The sequence below is a fragment of the Dermacentor andersoni genome, chromosome 9 (assembly GCF_023375885.2).
Source record: "Dermacentor andersoni chromosome 9, qqDerAnde1_hic_scaffold, whole genome shotgun sequence".
Lineage (NCBI taxonomy): Eukaryota > Metazoa > Arthropoda > Arachnida > Ixodida > Ixodidae > Dermacentor > Dermacentor andersoni.
Genome location: NC_092822.1, coordinates 59,283,037 through 59,300,379, shown reverse-complemented (window position 1 = coordinate 59,300,379; position 17,343 = coordinate 59,283,037). Strand labels below are relative to the sequence as shown.

General features: G+C 44.0%; 1 protein-coding gene across 2 annotated transcripts in view; it reads right to left on the bottom strand.

The window, feature by feature from the left end:
• The window catches only part of LOC126528075 (phosphatidate cytidylyltransferase, mitochondrial), a 29,808-nt gene that overhangs the window by 5,648 nt on the left and 6,817 nt on the right, over positions 1–17,343 (bottom strand). The window contains exons 4-8 of one of the 2 annotated variants that reach the window (XM_055069110.2): positions 13,960–14,107; positions 9,053–9,198; positions 7,892–8,057; positions 6,726–6,788; positions 2,256–2,460 (exon numbers count right to left, since the gene is read on the bottom strand). In XM_055069110.2, the coding sequence (XP_054925085.1) occupies positions 2,432–2,460; positions 6,726–6,788; positions 7,892–8,057; positions 9,053–9,198; positions 13,960–14,107 (552 nt within the window). In that variant the 3' untranslated portion in view covers positions 2,256–2,431. Of the gene's footprint in view, positions 1–2,255; positions 2,461–6,725; positions 6,789–7,891; positions 8,058–9,052; positions 9,199–13,959; positions 14,108–17,343 lie in introns of those variants that run through there. The other variant, XM_050175939.3, reaches the window with a different exon arrangement.

Below are 17,343 nucleotides of genomic sequence, written 5' to 3'. Positions count from 1 at the left end.
TATAGTGACAAAACGTATTCCAGTCGAAACGAGTGATGTATGAGGAGTGTACTACATCGAGCCTCCCCTCTCACAATTCCCAAAGAACACTCGGTGCGATCGAGCAGGGCCACCACGGAGCCTGCGCGCGGCCTTTGAAATGCATGGCGCGCCGGTGCGTGTAAGAACGCCGAGAAACGCGTAATGCGGCAACCGGGCTTCTCTCTCGCGCTTCTTTCTGGACACTGCGCCATCTAGTGGCGCTGCCAAGAAGTTTGTGTGCGGCCTCCAAGACGAGAAGCATGGCCGCACCAGTGCCTACGAAAGCTGAGAATTGTTCCCTCGCTTGCCGCGCACCCAGCGGCACGCACTCAGCGACGCATGTTAGCGAGAGGCCCGTTGAAGAGCGGCACATCAACAGCGCATTCACGGTGCAGCTCGCTCAAGAATTGGCGCAAAGGACGTTCACTGAAAAGCGGCACAAACCCGGTGCACTTGTGGTGCAGCCAGCTGAAGTGTCGGGTTGCTGTCCTTGAAGAACGCTTGCGACGTCGGTTCGATTCCACAAGCGTCGGAGAAATTTAAAGGATCTTTTTCGGCATTGTAGAGCGGCGCATTCCAACAGTGGCACGTAGCTAGTTAGCAAAGTTGGCGTCGAAGACATTCGTTGAAGAGTGGCACACACTTACTGGCACGAGGTTTACCCAAGAGGTTTATGGAAGACCAGCACAGACTGAGCGGTACATTACCCAGCGCTCCAAGTCGGCGTCAAAGAGTTTCATTGAACAGCAGCACCTACTCAGTCCCGCATCTTACAGTGAGCTATGTCACCGTGAAAGATGTTCATTGAAGAGCAGCACATGTAACCATTGCCACATGCTCAGTGATGGTTGGTTTCGAACCCTGTTCCCTCAGCACAGCAGCCCGATGCTCTACCCATTTGACAATGGACTACCCAGTGAGCCAGGTAGGCATGAAAACAATTAGAGACAAACACAGATATTCCTCAGAAAGTGCGTGAAGTATCCAAAGAATGCTAACGCATTAAAAAGCAGCGCTATTGAAGCTACTCTGCCATCTACAAAAATCTGATATTGTTTCCTTTTAACTACCATCACTGGAACTTGGAAAGTACCACGACCCTTTTCTCTTCACTGTCACACTGCCGGTTGGCCTGTCACCATAAACGTGATTGATTCCCGCCATAAATGGTCCATGCCACGACAAAGCGGATGTTCACATGAACCAATCACCACGTATGTCAGCAATTGCTTTGTATGTTATTTGTTTATTTTCGTTATTATTGTTTAGGTCATTCAAACTTTCTTACAATTTAAAACAGTGAACAGAAGTGCCTAGGCCTGGGCTTTTGGGTGTGGCAACCGCTGGCATTTTGGGAAAATGTTTTTTGCAGTACTAAACGGAAAACCCTACATAAAGAACGACAGAAAGTGCCATGCCATAAGGTTACAAAGGATAAAGTGGGACAAATTCACTCACACCAGTGACATCAGATTTTGAGAGGAAAGTGTTTGAAAGAAGCATTGCCTGACACGTTGTCTTCGGCTGAACTGAAAAGCTTGCGTCACTCAATGCAAACTCGCGGCTTTGACGCATTTTTCACAATGCAAGTCTCACATTGGAGTTCTGTTCACTGTTACTTAAAACAAGGAAATGGTTGCCCCCATGAATCAGATTAGGCACACCTTCCCTGTGCTACAGCCACGCCGGCTATTTCAGTCCTTGTTGAAACTGACCTGTATGGAATATTTCAAGCATCAGTAAAAAGAAAGCAGAGCCGCAGTAAACGATGAGTAGCAGTGCTTGATTTCTAGTCAGCTTAGGTGCTTGTGCGACGTGGGTATGTGACATGGGCTTGGCGTATCGGTTTGAGTGACTTAGAATTGAATGCTTCAGAATTCCGAGTGCATGCAATGTTTCACCTGGCTAAGCGTAGTACGGTTTCAGGCGTGAATTTCAGAGAGCCAATTTCAACAATTATTATGTCATTTTTCACTTCGTCAAGTCTGGGAATGTAAGGATGGGTGCTAACGCTTTCCGCAATGCTCAGAGTAACCCGGTCAATTCTTTTGTGGAGCGCGAGATGCATGTCAACCAATGCTTTATAAATGCCTAAGGCATAAACAATGGTGCATAACTAAGCACGTTGCAGGGCAATTTAGTGCACCACTATTATAGTTTGCAACGAACACAGAACTTATTGGGGAGTCCAGGGAGGGTTAATCATAGAATAATGATCACAACTTAATCATAGATGCAGAATCCCATCTTTTAATTAAAGGATATAGAAAAGGGACAATTTGCAATAAATATAAAAGTGCGCTAAGCAAAGCTACAGAGCTGAGCAACAAATCTGGCAACAGCAGCACAGTGTTGCTTGCACGCACTCTTGACAGTTGTGGTACTTCCCAGGTTCCAGCGACGTTAACTTTCACAAGCTTCTAATGCCATCTGGTGGTTCTACGGAAAAGCACAGATGCATGAGCATGATGCAAAAGCATGAGCCCAAACTACTTTCACGACAGAATCGACAGTTGAAGCTTCGCTGGTCGAACTGAACTCACCTTCCACATCCCCTTCAGTCATAAATTATGATGCACTGTCAAAAATGTGGTAAAATTGTGCAATTTTATTTAGAGGTGTCGAAGATTCCATTGAAAGAAAGCCAAGGGTGTATGGCAACCATTTGTGTATTTACATGTAAGTCCTTGTATATTTACCAAGTAAATGATTTTGAGAGAGAACTTCAATTTAATGCACATTCAGTCATGTTGCTTTCTAATAAAAAGAAATTTCAATCACTGCCTCAGAACTACATGCACAAGTTTATTATTGGCAGCAGGCATTACACAGAAGCATAAGCTATTCCATCACTATTGTAGATAAAGCACAAAGTGTCAAGCATCCCATCAAAGATGGTACGTAGTGCCTTTAGTACAGCGGTCACGTGTAGCACTACTCTGCAGTCTGAAGTGAACTGAAGTCATCTTGGGTAAGCAGACAGTTCAGCTGACCCATACCTTAATGACTGTGGGTTTCTGTTCTTGCCACTACTGCGCAGAATTGGTAAAAACAAATGACATACACAAATGTGTACACCTTGCGACTGAAGGGGATATTTCCAGCATGAAAATTCTCGTACCTTGCCATCCACAATGAAAGGGTTAACAAACTATTAAATATCTTCAAGTCAACTATGTCAAAACCGTGACTTGGTGACTGACTGATCAGGAAATTTAAGGGCAATGTCATCACCTCTCATTCATCTTGCGCCCCTTCTGGCATACCAAGCCTCCATCAACCGTAAGGCTCATCCGCTTGGTAACCTAGAAGTGTAACGTACCAACCTAGATTGATAAGACATTTCTTCCAGTGGCACCTCAACTACAACCGGTGTTCGTTCAGCAAGTTCTAACATTCACAAAGGAGTGAGAGCTCTGGCTCGAAATACAGAACCTTTCTTCGAGCCGCATCAATGCTCACTTCACATTGTTGTACAAGATTTCTCATTACAGGCAATAAGGGCTTTACTTTTGTTGCGTTCCTTTGACACAGTGCTCAGCTGCTCTTTTGAAATTGTCATCAGAGACAAATCTACATCCACGAAGTCACTTAGGAGAGCTTTCTAACTAAAATAGAGCATTTAGAGGAAACCAACGTCCCGGATATTCTAAACTGTGCACTTCGCTCGGTCATTTTTCCCAACATAGCTCAGTTTTCACTCTCTCCCCAATGATTCCATGGTTTTTGAGGTGCTTGAACTTTCCCTGACAATTCCAGGCCTTGCCTGTTTTCCAGGTTGCTAGATACCCTGTCAAACCATGTGCTTCAGGAGAAGTTTGTTTAAGACAGCCCAGTTCAGATAGCATCTTTTTTATTAGCAACACATTGTTAGAGGCAGACAACACATTACTACCGGCAGCAGGCGTCAGTGCAGCGATCCAATATCTTAAATAACCTCGCGAGAGCCTCGACGGCGTGTTGGTCAGCGCCGTGTCATCGAGTGCAGCTGTGACAGCAGCGAGGGCACATGCACACAGTGCATCCCAGTTCCAAGCGTCATCTGCTAGGCTATTCCAGTAAACCTGTCACAGACCTTGCTGATTATCAGCTCTTCTCGGCCCAGCACACCATGCTCGGACAAGAGGATGTATGCTCTGCGCATCCATCATCGCTACTTTTGTTGCTACGCTCCGTGACATGACACTGACTGTGTTGCGTTGGTCGACCATCCCATCGCATTATGAACCTTATTAAATAACTAATGGTCTAAGCATCACTAATTATTGTTCTAATTAATTACTTCAAGGCGTAGACCTTTGCTTCACTTCTACAAATGTAGGACAAGCAACATGCAGAAATAAACCTGCTCGGCACTCAAAGCGTGACCTTGGAATGGTGTGACTGACACCCGTTTCCGATATCCCTCACCAAAATTTGTCACAAAGGAAACAGTTTTTCTTACTAAACTTATTGAACGTATACTGATGCTATGTAGACATCAGTATTATGCAGCTTTTACAAACTCGGAATCAATGTTTTGCTAGGCATTTCACAGTTAGCTGTCTGCCTAGCATTGTTTGGGCTTCTCCAAAGGTGTTACCAGAGGGACCAGCACGTTTGTGTAAGATGAGAAATTTTGCGTCACAACAACAATGGAAGGGGATGGCATGATGATGATGATGATGATGATGATGATGATGATGGCAGCACGACAACTGCTTTATTGTGATCCAATGATGAAATGTTACAACCTGTTCCGTTACGACATGAGCCGGTCCCAAAGACCGTACAGTCGACTTCTGTTAGTTTGACCCTGACAGGACTGACAAAACTGATCAAATTATCCTGCGGGTCGAATTAAACAAGATGAAGAAAAAGAAAGGCCAGAACACACCGCTGATTCATTTGCCAGTATTTGCACGTTTCTCAGATGCCCCCAAATAAAACTCACGGCCACTTTCTATGTGCCCACAGTAGAAAATTATCGTAGAAATTATTTAAAGCTCCTAACGAAGTAGAAATCTAATGCACACTCAATTATTTAGCATGAAGAATGGGCAAGGGTCTAATATGTGTTGCACATTGGCCGCCGGTTTCCTAAAAATAATCCTTGCTGCACTGCCTTTTAGGGTCAGTTTCGTTGGAATACGGCATGTTTTTGCGGCAAAGCATACGAACATCACAGACACCATTTTGGTATTGCATTCGATTGCAGAGCGCAGGCGATTTTCGGCCCAATTTTCAAGGAAAAAGAAAAGGCACCATAGGGGTCAGGCGGGTGGGTGCTGACTGGTCAAGTTCAAATTATCCAGTAAAGGCCAATTTTAAGATTGAAATGACTAAAATTTGGGCCCATATGCATGGTCACCAGATGGGGCCATCAGTCAGGATCGAATACCCAAAAAAATCTAATTAACCGGAGTCGAATTAGCGGAAGTATAGTGTATAATGTAACACGGCCTCTCAAGGCCCTAGCTGCCACAGAGGAGAATGGCACAGCTAGCTTGCCCTTGCACAAAGTGGGGCAAATCGTCACTATGCAATGTGATACACATGCCATGCATGCATCTGTTACCAATCTGTTACTAATGAGTACAGCATTGGGCTGTTGCCCTGTGGAACCCGGTTCAAAGCCCACCATCGGACACGTAGTAAGCGGCCCCAAATGAAGTGAGACAAATCCCTACCTGTCGCCTAGTGCCTGCTAAGAGGCAAAGCTTGCACATGAACTCTTTCCGTGCCAACTGTTCTTTTCCTCAGAAAACCACCAAAGCTTCTTGAATTGTTTTTATGACTGATTCATTGTGAACAGCTTTCATTGTTGCAATATCAGCAGTTTACTCATTATGTTCTGTCATCTTCTACTGCCAATGATCTTTCTTTCATGTTTAGGCAAGGAACAGTCGATACGAAGCACAATACTTGGGAACAGAAGTCAAGCCCACTTTTGTTATGCTCCATGCGACATGTTATTGCCGACACAGCGTGCTAAGGAAATCGCAAAAGTGCTGGCAGCAAAGCATTTTTGTGTAGCTGCATCCATTATGAGAGCGGTCACCAGAAATCCTAAATCTTCCTCACAATCGTTAATACTGAGCTGAAACCACGAACACAACTCGCTAGAGATTTCCAGGCCTAATTGATTACTTCAAGTGAAGAAACATCCAAGAAGACCTCGATTACAGCTATGAAAAGGCAGCCGTTGTCGATGCAGCCCCCTTATACCGCACCGTCAATCCAGGGGAGCCACACCTCAGCTTCATTCTCACCAATTGTGCCCTAAAAAATAGTTTTCTGAGAAACTGGTGCCATTTAATGGTGCAGTATTCACACCCAAATGATGGAATGACTGCTACTTGTCTGTGGCACTCAGTAGACAAAAGGAAATGCCTTGAAGAGTGAGACTCGTCAGTGGCATATTTTAATGAAAACACCTAAACGAGTGAAAGCCGTCCTTGGCACGGAAAGGGTTAAAAGAGGCACCGTTATCTGAACTGCAAGGTCTTCAAGAAAGCTGGCTCTAGTTGCCTGAAGCAGGTGTTGTGTGAATGATGATGCACGTGCGTCAATCTAGCACTGAATGTTTCCACTTAGAATCAGAGACAAATGAGGCACAGCGTTTCAGCTGGTCGAGTCAATTTCTTGCACCACGTGAACTGATCGGTAAGCTGGCCAATTGGTTTGCTAGCAGCGCAATGAAAGGAGAATCAGCAAACGCTTACCAGCTGTGATAATGCCTTTGGCAGTTTGGCCCCAACTTGACCGCCACACGATGCTTGCCACGGCTGCCAGGGAAAAACAGGGAGAGATGCAATCATGTTTGCCTGCCATTTGTTGCACACACATTTCAGTATGTCACGTTTACCAGCCGTGCATATCTCCTTGTTATGCAGTGAACAAGATTCACAATATTTAAGCTGTCTTTAGATGACACTCTTATTATTTTCCACACTGGTGTAGATTCTAAAGGACAGAATTCGTACTATAGCATTAACCTTCTTATAACGAATCCACACATAGCAGTGATCTTGATACAGTGAACAGCAACTGCAGTTGCTACATCTCCTACTACAGTCATGATAAACTGCAGTTATAGTGAAAGTAATGATATAGCGGAGTTTCTCCAGCCCAGACAACTTCACTATAATGAGGCAATATAATGTGGCGACCAGCAATGAAAGGTTGTTGCAATGAGTCATGACCACCCATTAACATTAGCCTCATCATTGGCATTAACCTGTCGGCATTCCTGCTTTAACACAAACCTGTTTTGAGCAGCCTTTGTTGCTTTGTTTCGTAAATGAATGGAGTTTATGTCATCCAAAAAAGTACAAAAATAATTTTAGAGCTTGTTTGCAGCGTAAGATTCAGCACTGATTTTCATTGGGAGAACACAGATGTCCATACAATGGCTGAATGGGATTATTGAGGGCTTTCACTGCATAGGGATTATAGTCATCCCAATTGTACTAACACCTCAAGCTTCATTAACAAACTTAAGCTGGGCATTCATACATAATACTCTAAGCAACATAGCAACAAAAGTCCTCAACTGCAATAAATTGCATCACACACCTACATATACTATTAAGCATCTACTATACCTGGGTGTTTGATGCAACTGAACCAAGCATTCAAAAAACAATGTTGGCATTACAGACAGATAAGGTCAACTGCACACCATTTCGAGTGCCTCAGGATCATTTTTGTAAAATGCATATTTAGCTATATATAGTTAGGATCACTAGGCAAATCTTTGAATGCTTGCATAGTTCTAGGAGCAGCATCCCCATTTGACAAGTTGTGGAATGTATTTGAAAGCACACAGTGTGCTTGATGACTTCGCTGAGCTTCACTTAACGTCATCCTGGTATGCCGCTACACATACCCTCCTCAATGAACACGCTGCAATGCGGGTCATGTCCGATGGCCTGGAGAACGTCCTCCAGGTCACGGTGCCTGCCGTCCTTGTTCCAGACTTTGAGCAGGTGGGACTGCAGGGATTTGGGCAGCAGGTTCAGGTGGTGCAGCTTGGCATCTGGGCCTGGCTCTTGCTGCGAAATGAACAAGCGTAATGGCACACTAAGGTCAACTCATATTATTTAAATAGGGCTGACACTGCTAAAATGCAGCAGACATCGATAAAACTAAGAGATGGACTTAGGAAATAAGAAAGAGTTGCCTGAATCTGTAGGAACTTATCAAAGGTTGCCCAGACTGTTCAACTTATCAGCAAATCCGTTATTATTTATGTTACTCTCGGGGTCATATTACACTAGAGAGGGGAGTAAGTTACAAGTGCGTGAGTTAGACTAACAGAGTGAGATGTGTTGATAGGATTTGACTAAAGGATGTTAGCTAACATTTCACAAGAAAGCTTGTGATCAGTAATGTCCATGACAGCAGAAGAAATGTGGTTCCATTCTTGAAACATGGTGGGTTTAAAGCACCGGTAGAAAGATTTTACTGCCACGGCAGTTAGAAGCTTGAAACTCATATTGCTGCGTCTGTCCATCCGTTTTCCGTTATGACCAACAGCTGTTAGAGCTGATATCATCAGGCCACTTCCTCGACCTCAGCTTTGCCCTTGCCACAAGGTGGGAAAAAATATGTTTAAATTTTCTGCCACCACAGGGATGAGAATTGATGACCCTATGGCAATTTGCAGTTGGGACATATCTGTATGCAATAAAGTACTGCGCTATCACATAGCTTTAGCGCTGGGCAACTTTTGCAGGGGTGTGTACCCACTACACACCCTTTGAGTGGTGGCATCTGTGCACATATTTCAAAGGCCACAACAGGCAATACTTCAGCAAATGGGGATAACACCATTGAAAAAAGAAACTGAAGTTCTTGAGACGATGGCAGTGTTTACAGTGAGAATCTGCTGGTGTCGCAGTAAAGGAGTTAAAAACTGGAGGAATTGCGAAAATCTGTTGATACTTTCTTTGTCTGCTTGACGGTTCCGTTCCTCATCTCAAAGGGGGTCAAAAGCATGAGTGGCACTAGCAGGAAGAAAAACAGCGGGAGAACCAGGGCGGTCTACCTCGAAGGTCTGTGTGGCTTCATTCCAGGAGACCATCTTGATGAGCTTCAAGTATGGGTTGTAGAGCTTGCGGAATTCGTTCAACTGAGCACCCACAATGTTGGGCACCTTGTTCTTGTCCTCGCCGACAATCATCCGAAAGTCACCTGCACAGCAGGAAGCACAGTCAGGCATAGAGTTTCCTACTAAAATTATCAGGGGGGGGGGGGGGGGGGCGCTGCAATCATTCAGTCACCACGGAAACGATGGTTCGCATATGGATTTGTCTGAACTCCTATGCTGGTGGCTTCAGACATTCTTCCGGCTTTATTTACTGTGCTCTATCTGTATTTAATGGTCTAAATGACAAAGGAATTCTTTCTAAACGCGGAATGCAACAACACAGTGTACACATACAGAATTATCGTAACTTATGTGTTCGTAAAGCAATATTTCGTTGACAATAATCAGCCTGCAAAGTCACAAGCTGTTTGAAGCCATAAGGTTGAAGTTTAGACAAATTCACATAATAACCACCATTTCCATGTCGGCTAACCCACCATGCTTGCAGCTGCCATAGACACTAGCGTCGGAATTCCCCCTAATAACTTTTGTAGGAAGCTCTATGCTCTCAGGAACTCGTGCCTACAGGTCGCATGCAAGGACTAACTCCAAATAACAACATAAAGAGTGGACAGGCATCATCTGCACAAATCATGCCCTTATTGTGTTAGAAACATCCTGCAAGAGAATGGAAGCCAGGCCAGTTCGACAGTACTGTTCATATTGAAAGGTTAAGCCTATTGAGTCAGTTGTGGGTCTCGATATCACAAAGCAACTATATTTGTCTATGAGAGGGAATGGTAATTCGTAAGCCACATATGGGCTGCTAACTGTCAAATTTTCCGCACAGTCTTCAAGTAGCCCCTCAGATGATGCAAGCAGCTGGTGGTTAGCAGATATGATGCAGATCCCAAACAAACCATGGCCTCAGAGATTTTCAACATGTTCTGGGCACTGTCCAGTCTTGGAGGTAATGTGCAAATGCCTGGACTGGTTCCCAGAATTCCAAGTTCTGTGTCATTTCTGGTGAGTGGTAAGGCAGTCTGGTTTCTTCTTTCTATTTTTTCTTTAGTTCAAGAAAATATTTTTGTGAGGTTATTGCGATACATCAAATTGTATCTCAACCATAGAAGTTTTGCATGGAGGCTGCTCTATATTTATATACTATATGAAACTTTGCTTTTTCAGTGGATCTAAACCTTGTAGTTGGCCTTTCAGTACGGTACCATTTGTGTGGCCTAGAATTTGATCCTGCAATCTCACGCCGAGAAGCATGTCATTTCTAGCTACTGAGTTTTAGTCATACTGTCTCTCAAAACCATGTTCTTAGGTTTACTGCATGTATCAGGGCTATTAACTTGCACGTCTGTTCCTCTAGCAATATCACTTCAATGGGTCGAATGTTTCAGGTTTGTTTCAGGCAAGTGTGGCATGAAAACTGTTTGTTCTGTTTGCCGAAACATGTGGGATGCCCTGGCTTGTAAGATACATGTTATATTTCATGCTCATTTAATCTCTTGCCCTGATGGTTAACGCTCAGTAAACAAGGAGAATGCTTGAATGCTTCCACGAAAGCTGAGAATTCTCACAATACACACTTAAATGTGACATTACTAGCAGATTACTTGTTCTGTTCTCAAACTCTACCTTGGAGTTTTGTGGAAACATGACCAATTCTTGATGCCTGCAGTGCCCGCTGGTCAAATTCCACCACAAGCCTTCACACCACAGACAATAAAATGTGGCTGTGTGTACCTCAATCTCCAAGACTTAAAGCACATGTGTGATCTTAGACATCATGTTGGGCATGACTCTGTCTGCCACGCGGTTGTGCGCACTAGACTTTTCCCTCGCTGGCGTAAAAAGGCAGTGAAAAGGGGGTCCTACATGGTGTGGGCAGCAACTGACAAAGAATCAGCAAAACTGAAAAGGCTCGTTCTCTTTCTTTCTTTTTTAGTAAGAAAATAAAATTCTGCCGCTAAAAGCCTAAAACTGCATAGTGGGTTAACGAAGGCAGTCTACAGTCTTAGGAAAAATCATCTAGTGAGGGGAGGTCATAGTAGAAGAAAGCTTACACTTGCCAGATCAAAATGAAACATATATTTTACGTTTCGAGGCCCGTACGGGTGCCTTCATACCACTAAACGAAATGCACAGCAACAGCCATCCAAGGTATCGCCGAAAATGCCTTAGTTTAAACTGGCAAATGTACACTTTCTTCTACTACGGGTTATGAGGGACGCCACATAGCGGGGGGCCCTGTATTAATTTCGACCACCCGTGGTTCTCACACAAAGCCAACAGACAATGAAACTAAGCAAAGCACAGGAAAAATTAAGTGTATTTTTGATCGAAAAGCAGAAATATTAGGAAGAAGGGAAGTGAAAGTGAAAGAAAAGACAACTTGCCGATGGGAGGAGCTGAACCCACAACCTCCACAGGACGTGTGACACTCTACCAAGTGGGCTGCTGTGAAGCTGTCCCCTCCCCCCTCTGTGTACTTTCTCGGGTATTTGCGTATGTGTGCTAAACCTCGCCCTGAGAGCGTTAGCCAGCACCACCTACTGCCGAGGCGGCAGGTGTGGAACATCCTTTCGACTGCAGGTGTAACGTGGTATCTGAACCTTCCACTTTCATTTCCATTTGCCTCGATTCTACATTTCAATCAAAACATTTCATTTTCCCTTTGCTTTCCCTGCCTTCACTGTTGTTGGCTTCATATGGTAGCAACTGACAAAGTTTTCTAGAAGTGTGAGTTTGGTGGTGGCTCAGAAAGCATTGCCTGGCTTTCTCTCTGGCAATAAGAACGTGTCCCGAAAGAATTAAAAAAAAAAAAAAAACAGAGAGCACTCAAGTGAAGTGTCAGTTTCAAAAGCAGCTGCAAGCTTTGGTGGCACTGCGTACAGTTTAACCCTTACACTTCCACACCCGAGATAACTTGAAGACCCACCCCTACACACTCCCTGCTACTCCAGAGTAAAGGTACTCATTTTTTTTTTTTTTTAAACCCATCTTGAAGCAACTTGCACAAAGGAGAATATTTTGGACCCATTGTGCCGCCCATAGAGAGGTCAGTTAAACATATAGAACTTGTAGATTAAGTTTTGGACATTAGGTAGGGTCTGGTGCTCTTTCGTTGTCTCAAGGGGGCAGCCACGGCAAGCCAAGGAGGCAGGTAGTACATCCACAATTTGACATATGAAGAAATTTATAAACTGTTCATAGTTGCTGAGTAATAACAAGGCAACAGCATCTATGAAGAATGAAATGCACGCTGAATCAATGCACTAAAAAAAACCTGGCAGGGGGTGAGAAGCAGCCGAGGAAAAAAAACAAGAGATCACGAAAGCCCACCCCACTGCGGAATCTAAGTGCAAGTCTAAGCAAAGCTGTGGTGAGCCGGTAAGACGAAACAGCACATCTTGACAACAGACATGCTTCAAACTTCAGCAACAAGCTCGCCTCACAAACCGTCAGCTAAGCAGTGGAGAAAGATCCCACTGTGCCAACGCCAACCACAGCATCTAAACGTTCGCGGAGGTTACAAAGCTCTCATGTGAATGTACATCCGCTTCAAAGAGCTAGCTGGCAAACGTATAAATGTGATTGAGGCCACAGAAAGCTATCCACTTTAAGGGGGGAAGTGGGTTTCAGAAAAAGAAAAAGTTTATTCTTCGAGATATGGTGCTGAAAAGTTGGACATATATGTGATGATATGTGCTTATTATTTTGAATATGCAGTCCATTTTTGTTTGTCTCCTCTGGTTCTAACTTTATCTGAGCTTCCTTTAAATAATTTTCTGCAAAGATTTGCAAAATATTTCGAAAGGACTTCTTCTTGGGCAAGTTGGTGCTTAGATTTCCTGGGTATACTTGATAGTAGCTCAAAATACATGTTGTGAAATGGGGAAAGAAAAAAGAAGACAGTGAAGTGTCAGTGAAGTGCTTCACTGTCTTCTTTTTTCTGTCCTCTTTTCACAAAATGTATGTTGCACCACAATCAAGTATACCTAGGAAATGCAAAATATTTGTTCCCTAGATTTTGCTAAACAGGGTATCAATAGCTTCTGTATCATTCAAGGAATGCCGTAAGATCAACCTTATTGTTCTGCCCTACCTAAAACACAAGCTGCGAGACTTCAAAGCACCTGAAAAACACTCTCCCAAGTATCTGCTTCAAAACCTTGCAACTCGTGTTCTAGGTAATGCAGAGCAATAAGGTTGGTCTTGCAGCATTTCTTGAGTCATACAGAAGCCATTAATACCCTATTTAGTGAAATCTAAGCATGAGATATTTTGAAAATCTTTGGAGAAAATAATTAAAGGATATTTGCATAAAGTTAGAATCAAATGAGATAAACAAAAATGGACCTCATATTTGAAATAGGCACATAACATTACATAATATGTACAAGTTCCCAGCACCATATATACTTCGAAGAATAAAGATTTAAAAAATTTTCAGTCAAAGACGCACATCTACCCTTAATACAAGAATTATGCATCGGAAGGTGTACTGCACACTTTATCTGTTGCAGTGAAGATATTTAGGTTGTGTTTATTGCTTCACTGTGCAATTCCATAGAGAACAGAGCCAGCCACCAGCACCTCTGTGGGGCTAGTGCAGATAGCTATACGCATAAGGTGACTCATTAAATATGTGCTGTCCTGTTTTGAGCTATTCAAATAGCAAGAAAGCAGCAGCAGCAGCAACAGCCATGGTCACCAAACTTTAGGAGGGTTTGCTGAGAAAGCTTCGCTTTAGAAAACCCGACAATCAAAGGTTTACCAATCACTTGCACATGCTACAAAGTCTCATTTCTGAGGGTACACTACCACACATATCTAGCAAAAGGCAAGCATACCTACGTAGGAGAGCCCCGCAATCTTGAGGTAGAGCTCTTCCTCGGTGAAGATGTCCGGCAGCATGAGCAGCGCTGTGTGTATGGCCGTCATGTAGTTGAGGCTCATGGCGCGCTTAATCTCGGCTGTTGGCTCTTGCAGGATTCGAACCTGCGAAGCGACCCATTCCGAGACGACAGTCAGATTGGTTCACTAGATAAGATCTTTAAGACGTTAAAAGGACCGTACTGGATAAGCACACAGACACCAAAACAAGCACTTCGTTTTCACAACTACAAGTGTACACTGACTGTTCCATTCGCTTTTGCTACGTGGCTGTTGTGCAAGGATGATTGCACTTGCAGTATGATATAAGTCCCAACTTTTGAGAGCAGTAGTACCTTCCCAAGAGACAGGCCCATCATGTATCAGTTTGTAGGAAGACTGCAAATAGGTGATTGTGGCACTCGAATTTACCTTGTCGTCGTGAGCGCACCTGGAAGATTCAATGATGCATGTATAAAAGCAGCAAGAGTCACGTGGCCGTCATTCAATTCCATGACTGCTCCTGGCACTTCCTGCTATTGCCATCGCTGAGCTCTATCTTAGTTTGCAGTGCATGGGTTCACCCAAGAAACTGTTTACAGTTTACTCCATCTCTGCCTGCCTACACACGGTCACAGCCATGTGACAATATGGTTGGTAGAATGCGTGGCCATGACCACCTGTGTCAAATATTAGCAGCAGTTGGCACATACAGAATACTAACAGTACATAACTGTATAAAAATTAAAAGTGCATCAATTTAAAGAGCACCAAAACAAAAAATTTGGGGACTGACTTTGTTGCTTTAATACAAATACAAATACCTTTATTTAAACATCAGAGATGTTAGGGGTGCACCCAAAAAGCCTATGACTGGCTTGACAGAGGGGCGCACCCTCTGTCAGGGTAGATGTTGGAGGGTAGATGCTGGGGGTAGAGGGTTGATGTTGACCAAGGCAACCACAGTATGAAGGAGAGTTTGACATTGAGCCAGTTGATACATATCATCAAAGTCAGCACTGTGTCTGCCTTCCTTCTCCTGTTCACGAACTCTGTTTTACATTTAATGACGAAATATTAAACTTCAGCTGTTTCAGCATGGGACAGCTAATTTTGTGACCAGTACGAAACTTGTGCTAAGTGCAGTACGACCTTATGGATTCCGACTTTTATTAGTCATATCATATGAAGCCAACAAACAAAGATACAAGGATAGCATAGGGGAAATTGCATTGACTTATTAATTGAATTAAAGAAAATGATAAATTAATGGAAATGAAAGTGGGTGAAAAAACAACTAGCCGCAGTTGGGGCACGAACTCACGTCTTCACTTGTGTGTGCGATGCTGTCCTTGGTGTCTTTGTTGGCTTCTTATGATATGACTAACAAACATCGGGCCCTTGGTTTCCTTTCTTCTCGGTCATATATATGTGTGTGTGTGTCTATATATATATATATATATATATTGTAGAGAAAGACTGGAACGATATAGTGGGTTGTCCTCCTCAGCAATTTTGCTCGTGAATGCCGCTCGCGCTCGGAGTCCATGCTCTGCCTACACTGTCACTGTTGCGCTGCTCCTAGTTCGATCAAATAAACACCTTAACATTTGGTGGAGAGTGCTGTGCCCGCAAACCTCCCACCCTGGAACTTCGACCCCGTACCATGCCTTCTACCATGCCTTAGGACGTCTCCCAGCAAACGCCTCCCCCTGCACCTACCGCGTGTCCTGGTGCACCTCGTCACCGCGATCCTGCCATCTTCACTGGCGTGGCCGACACCGATGTGGAGAACTGGCTCACCACATACAAGAGGGTAAGCACGCATAACAAGTGGGACGAACCAGCCAAACTGAACAATGTGCTGTTCTACCTCGCAGGTGTCGCCAGACTGTGGTATAACAACCACAAAGCAGACTTTCCGACCTGGTCTTGCCGATATATAGACCGCCCTTGTCGATATATTTGGTCACCCCGCTGTTCGCAAGCTGCACACCGAGCAGAGTTTGCGGGCGCACTCTCAGCAGCCGGGTGAATCATTCACCAGTTACATTGAAGATATCCTGACTGTGTGCAAGAAAGCGAACTCGACCATGGTGGAGTCTGATCGGATCAGTCATGTACTGAAAGGTATCGAAGATGACGCCTTCAACATGTTGCTCACTAAGAATCTTCATTCTGCAGCCGAAATCATTACATTGTGCCAAAGCTATGAAGAGTTACGGCAGCAGCAGTCACTCAGCCGTTGCTCTTTATCGCGTGACGTTGACCACTCAGTGAGTGGGGCAATGGTCGAGAGGATGACCCACTAGAAAGTGCTGGAGAAGACAACCCACTATATCCTTCTATTCCTTCTCTACAATATATATATACATATATATATATATATATACATATTACCTTTAATGATAGCAAAGTGTAAGGCAATCACACGAAGGAAGATTACACCACCAAGAGACGCCAGTCTCCTGGTGGTGCGAGGGGACTCAGGCTGTGAAAATGAACTGTCTCCTCCTATGAGGCCTTATAAATACTCATATAAGGCCGTCACTTCAGTGAAGAATTCTTCAAGGTCATGCAAAGTTTCTTAAGGTGCAACTGTTACTAATACTGCTTTGCCTTTCCAGTGAAACTGCAGCCTCTTTTTTTTACAGCAAAGCTGTTAGCTGTTCATTCATCGGCATTTTTCGTGTCTACGTCAGCGTTAAAAAATGTGAGGTGATCCCAGAGGTTGTGCAATACCGGGCCTACCCGCGGCGAAGGTGAGGCAGGCTTCAAGCACTCAGAAAAGCGGAGCGAAATATGCATATAACCTTTCGAATAACATACACAACATGCAGAACAACATTCGTTTCAATAAGGAACAAACTCAAAACAAGCATCCAAACCACACAATTGATGATAAAGTGCTCCTCCTGATAACAACACAAAGCATGCAGTGCTCCCTGCATACGTTTTCCAGTAAAGATTGCTGTTGCGCAATCATCCGCGATGATGGCATGCGACAATGATTGCGACGTGGGGGGGTGTCGTCACTGGCCTTTCGTATATAAGAGAACCAGACTACCAACTGATTCTAATGTTGTTGCAGCACCGCTATGGGCAGGCAATGCATAGTTGAGACTCCTGAGGAGCAGTGGTAATACAAGGAGTGGCAAAGTAAAAACGAAACGGCAATTCGACCAGCGATGGTGTGCTGTCAAAATTACCATTTCTCCCATTACTCTAAATTACCATTACTCTAATGCAATAAAGCATTGCATACCCCCCCTCAGCAGTTGTAGTGATGGTTTTCAACAGGTTCGCTGGACATCCACTTTCACAGGCCTGAACCGAGATGGCGGGTCTCTTTTACTGTGACT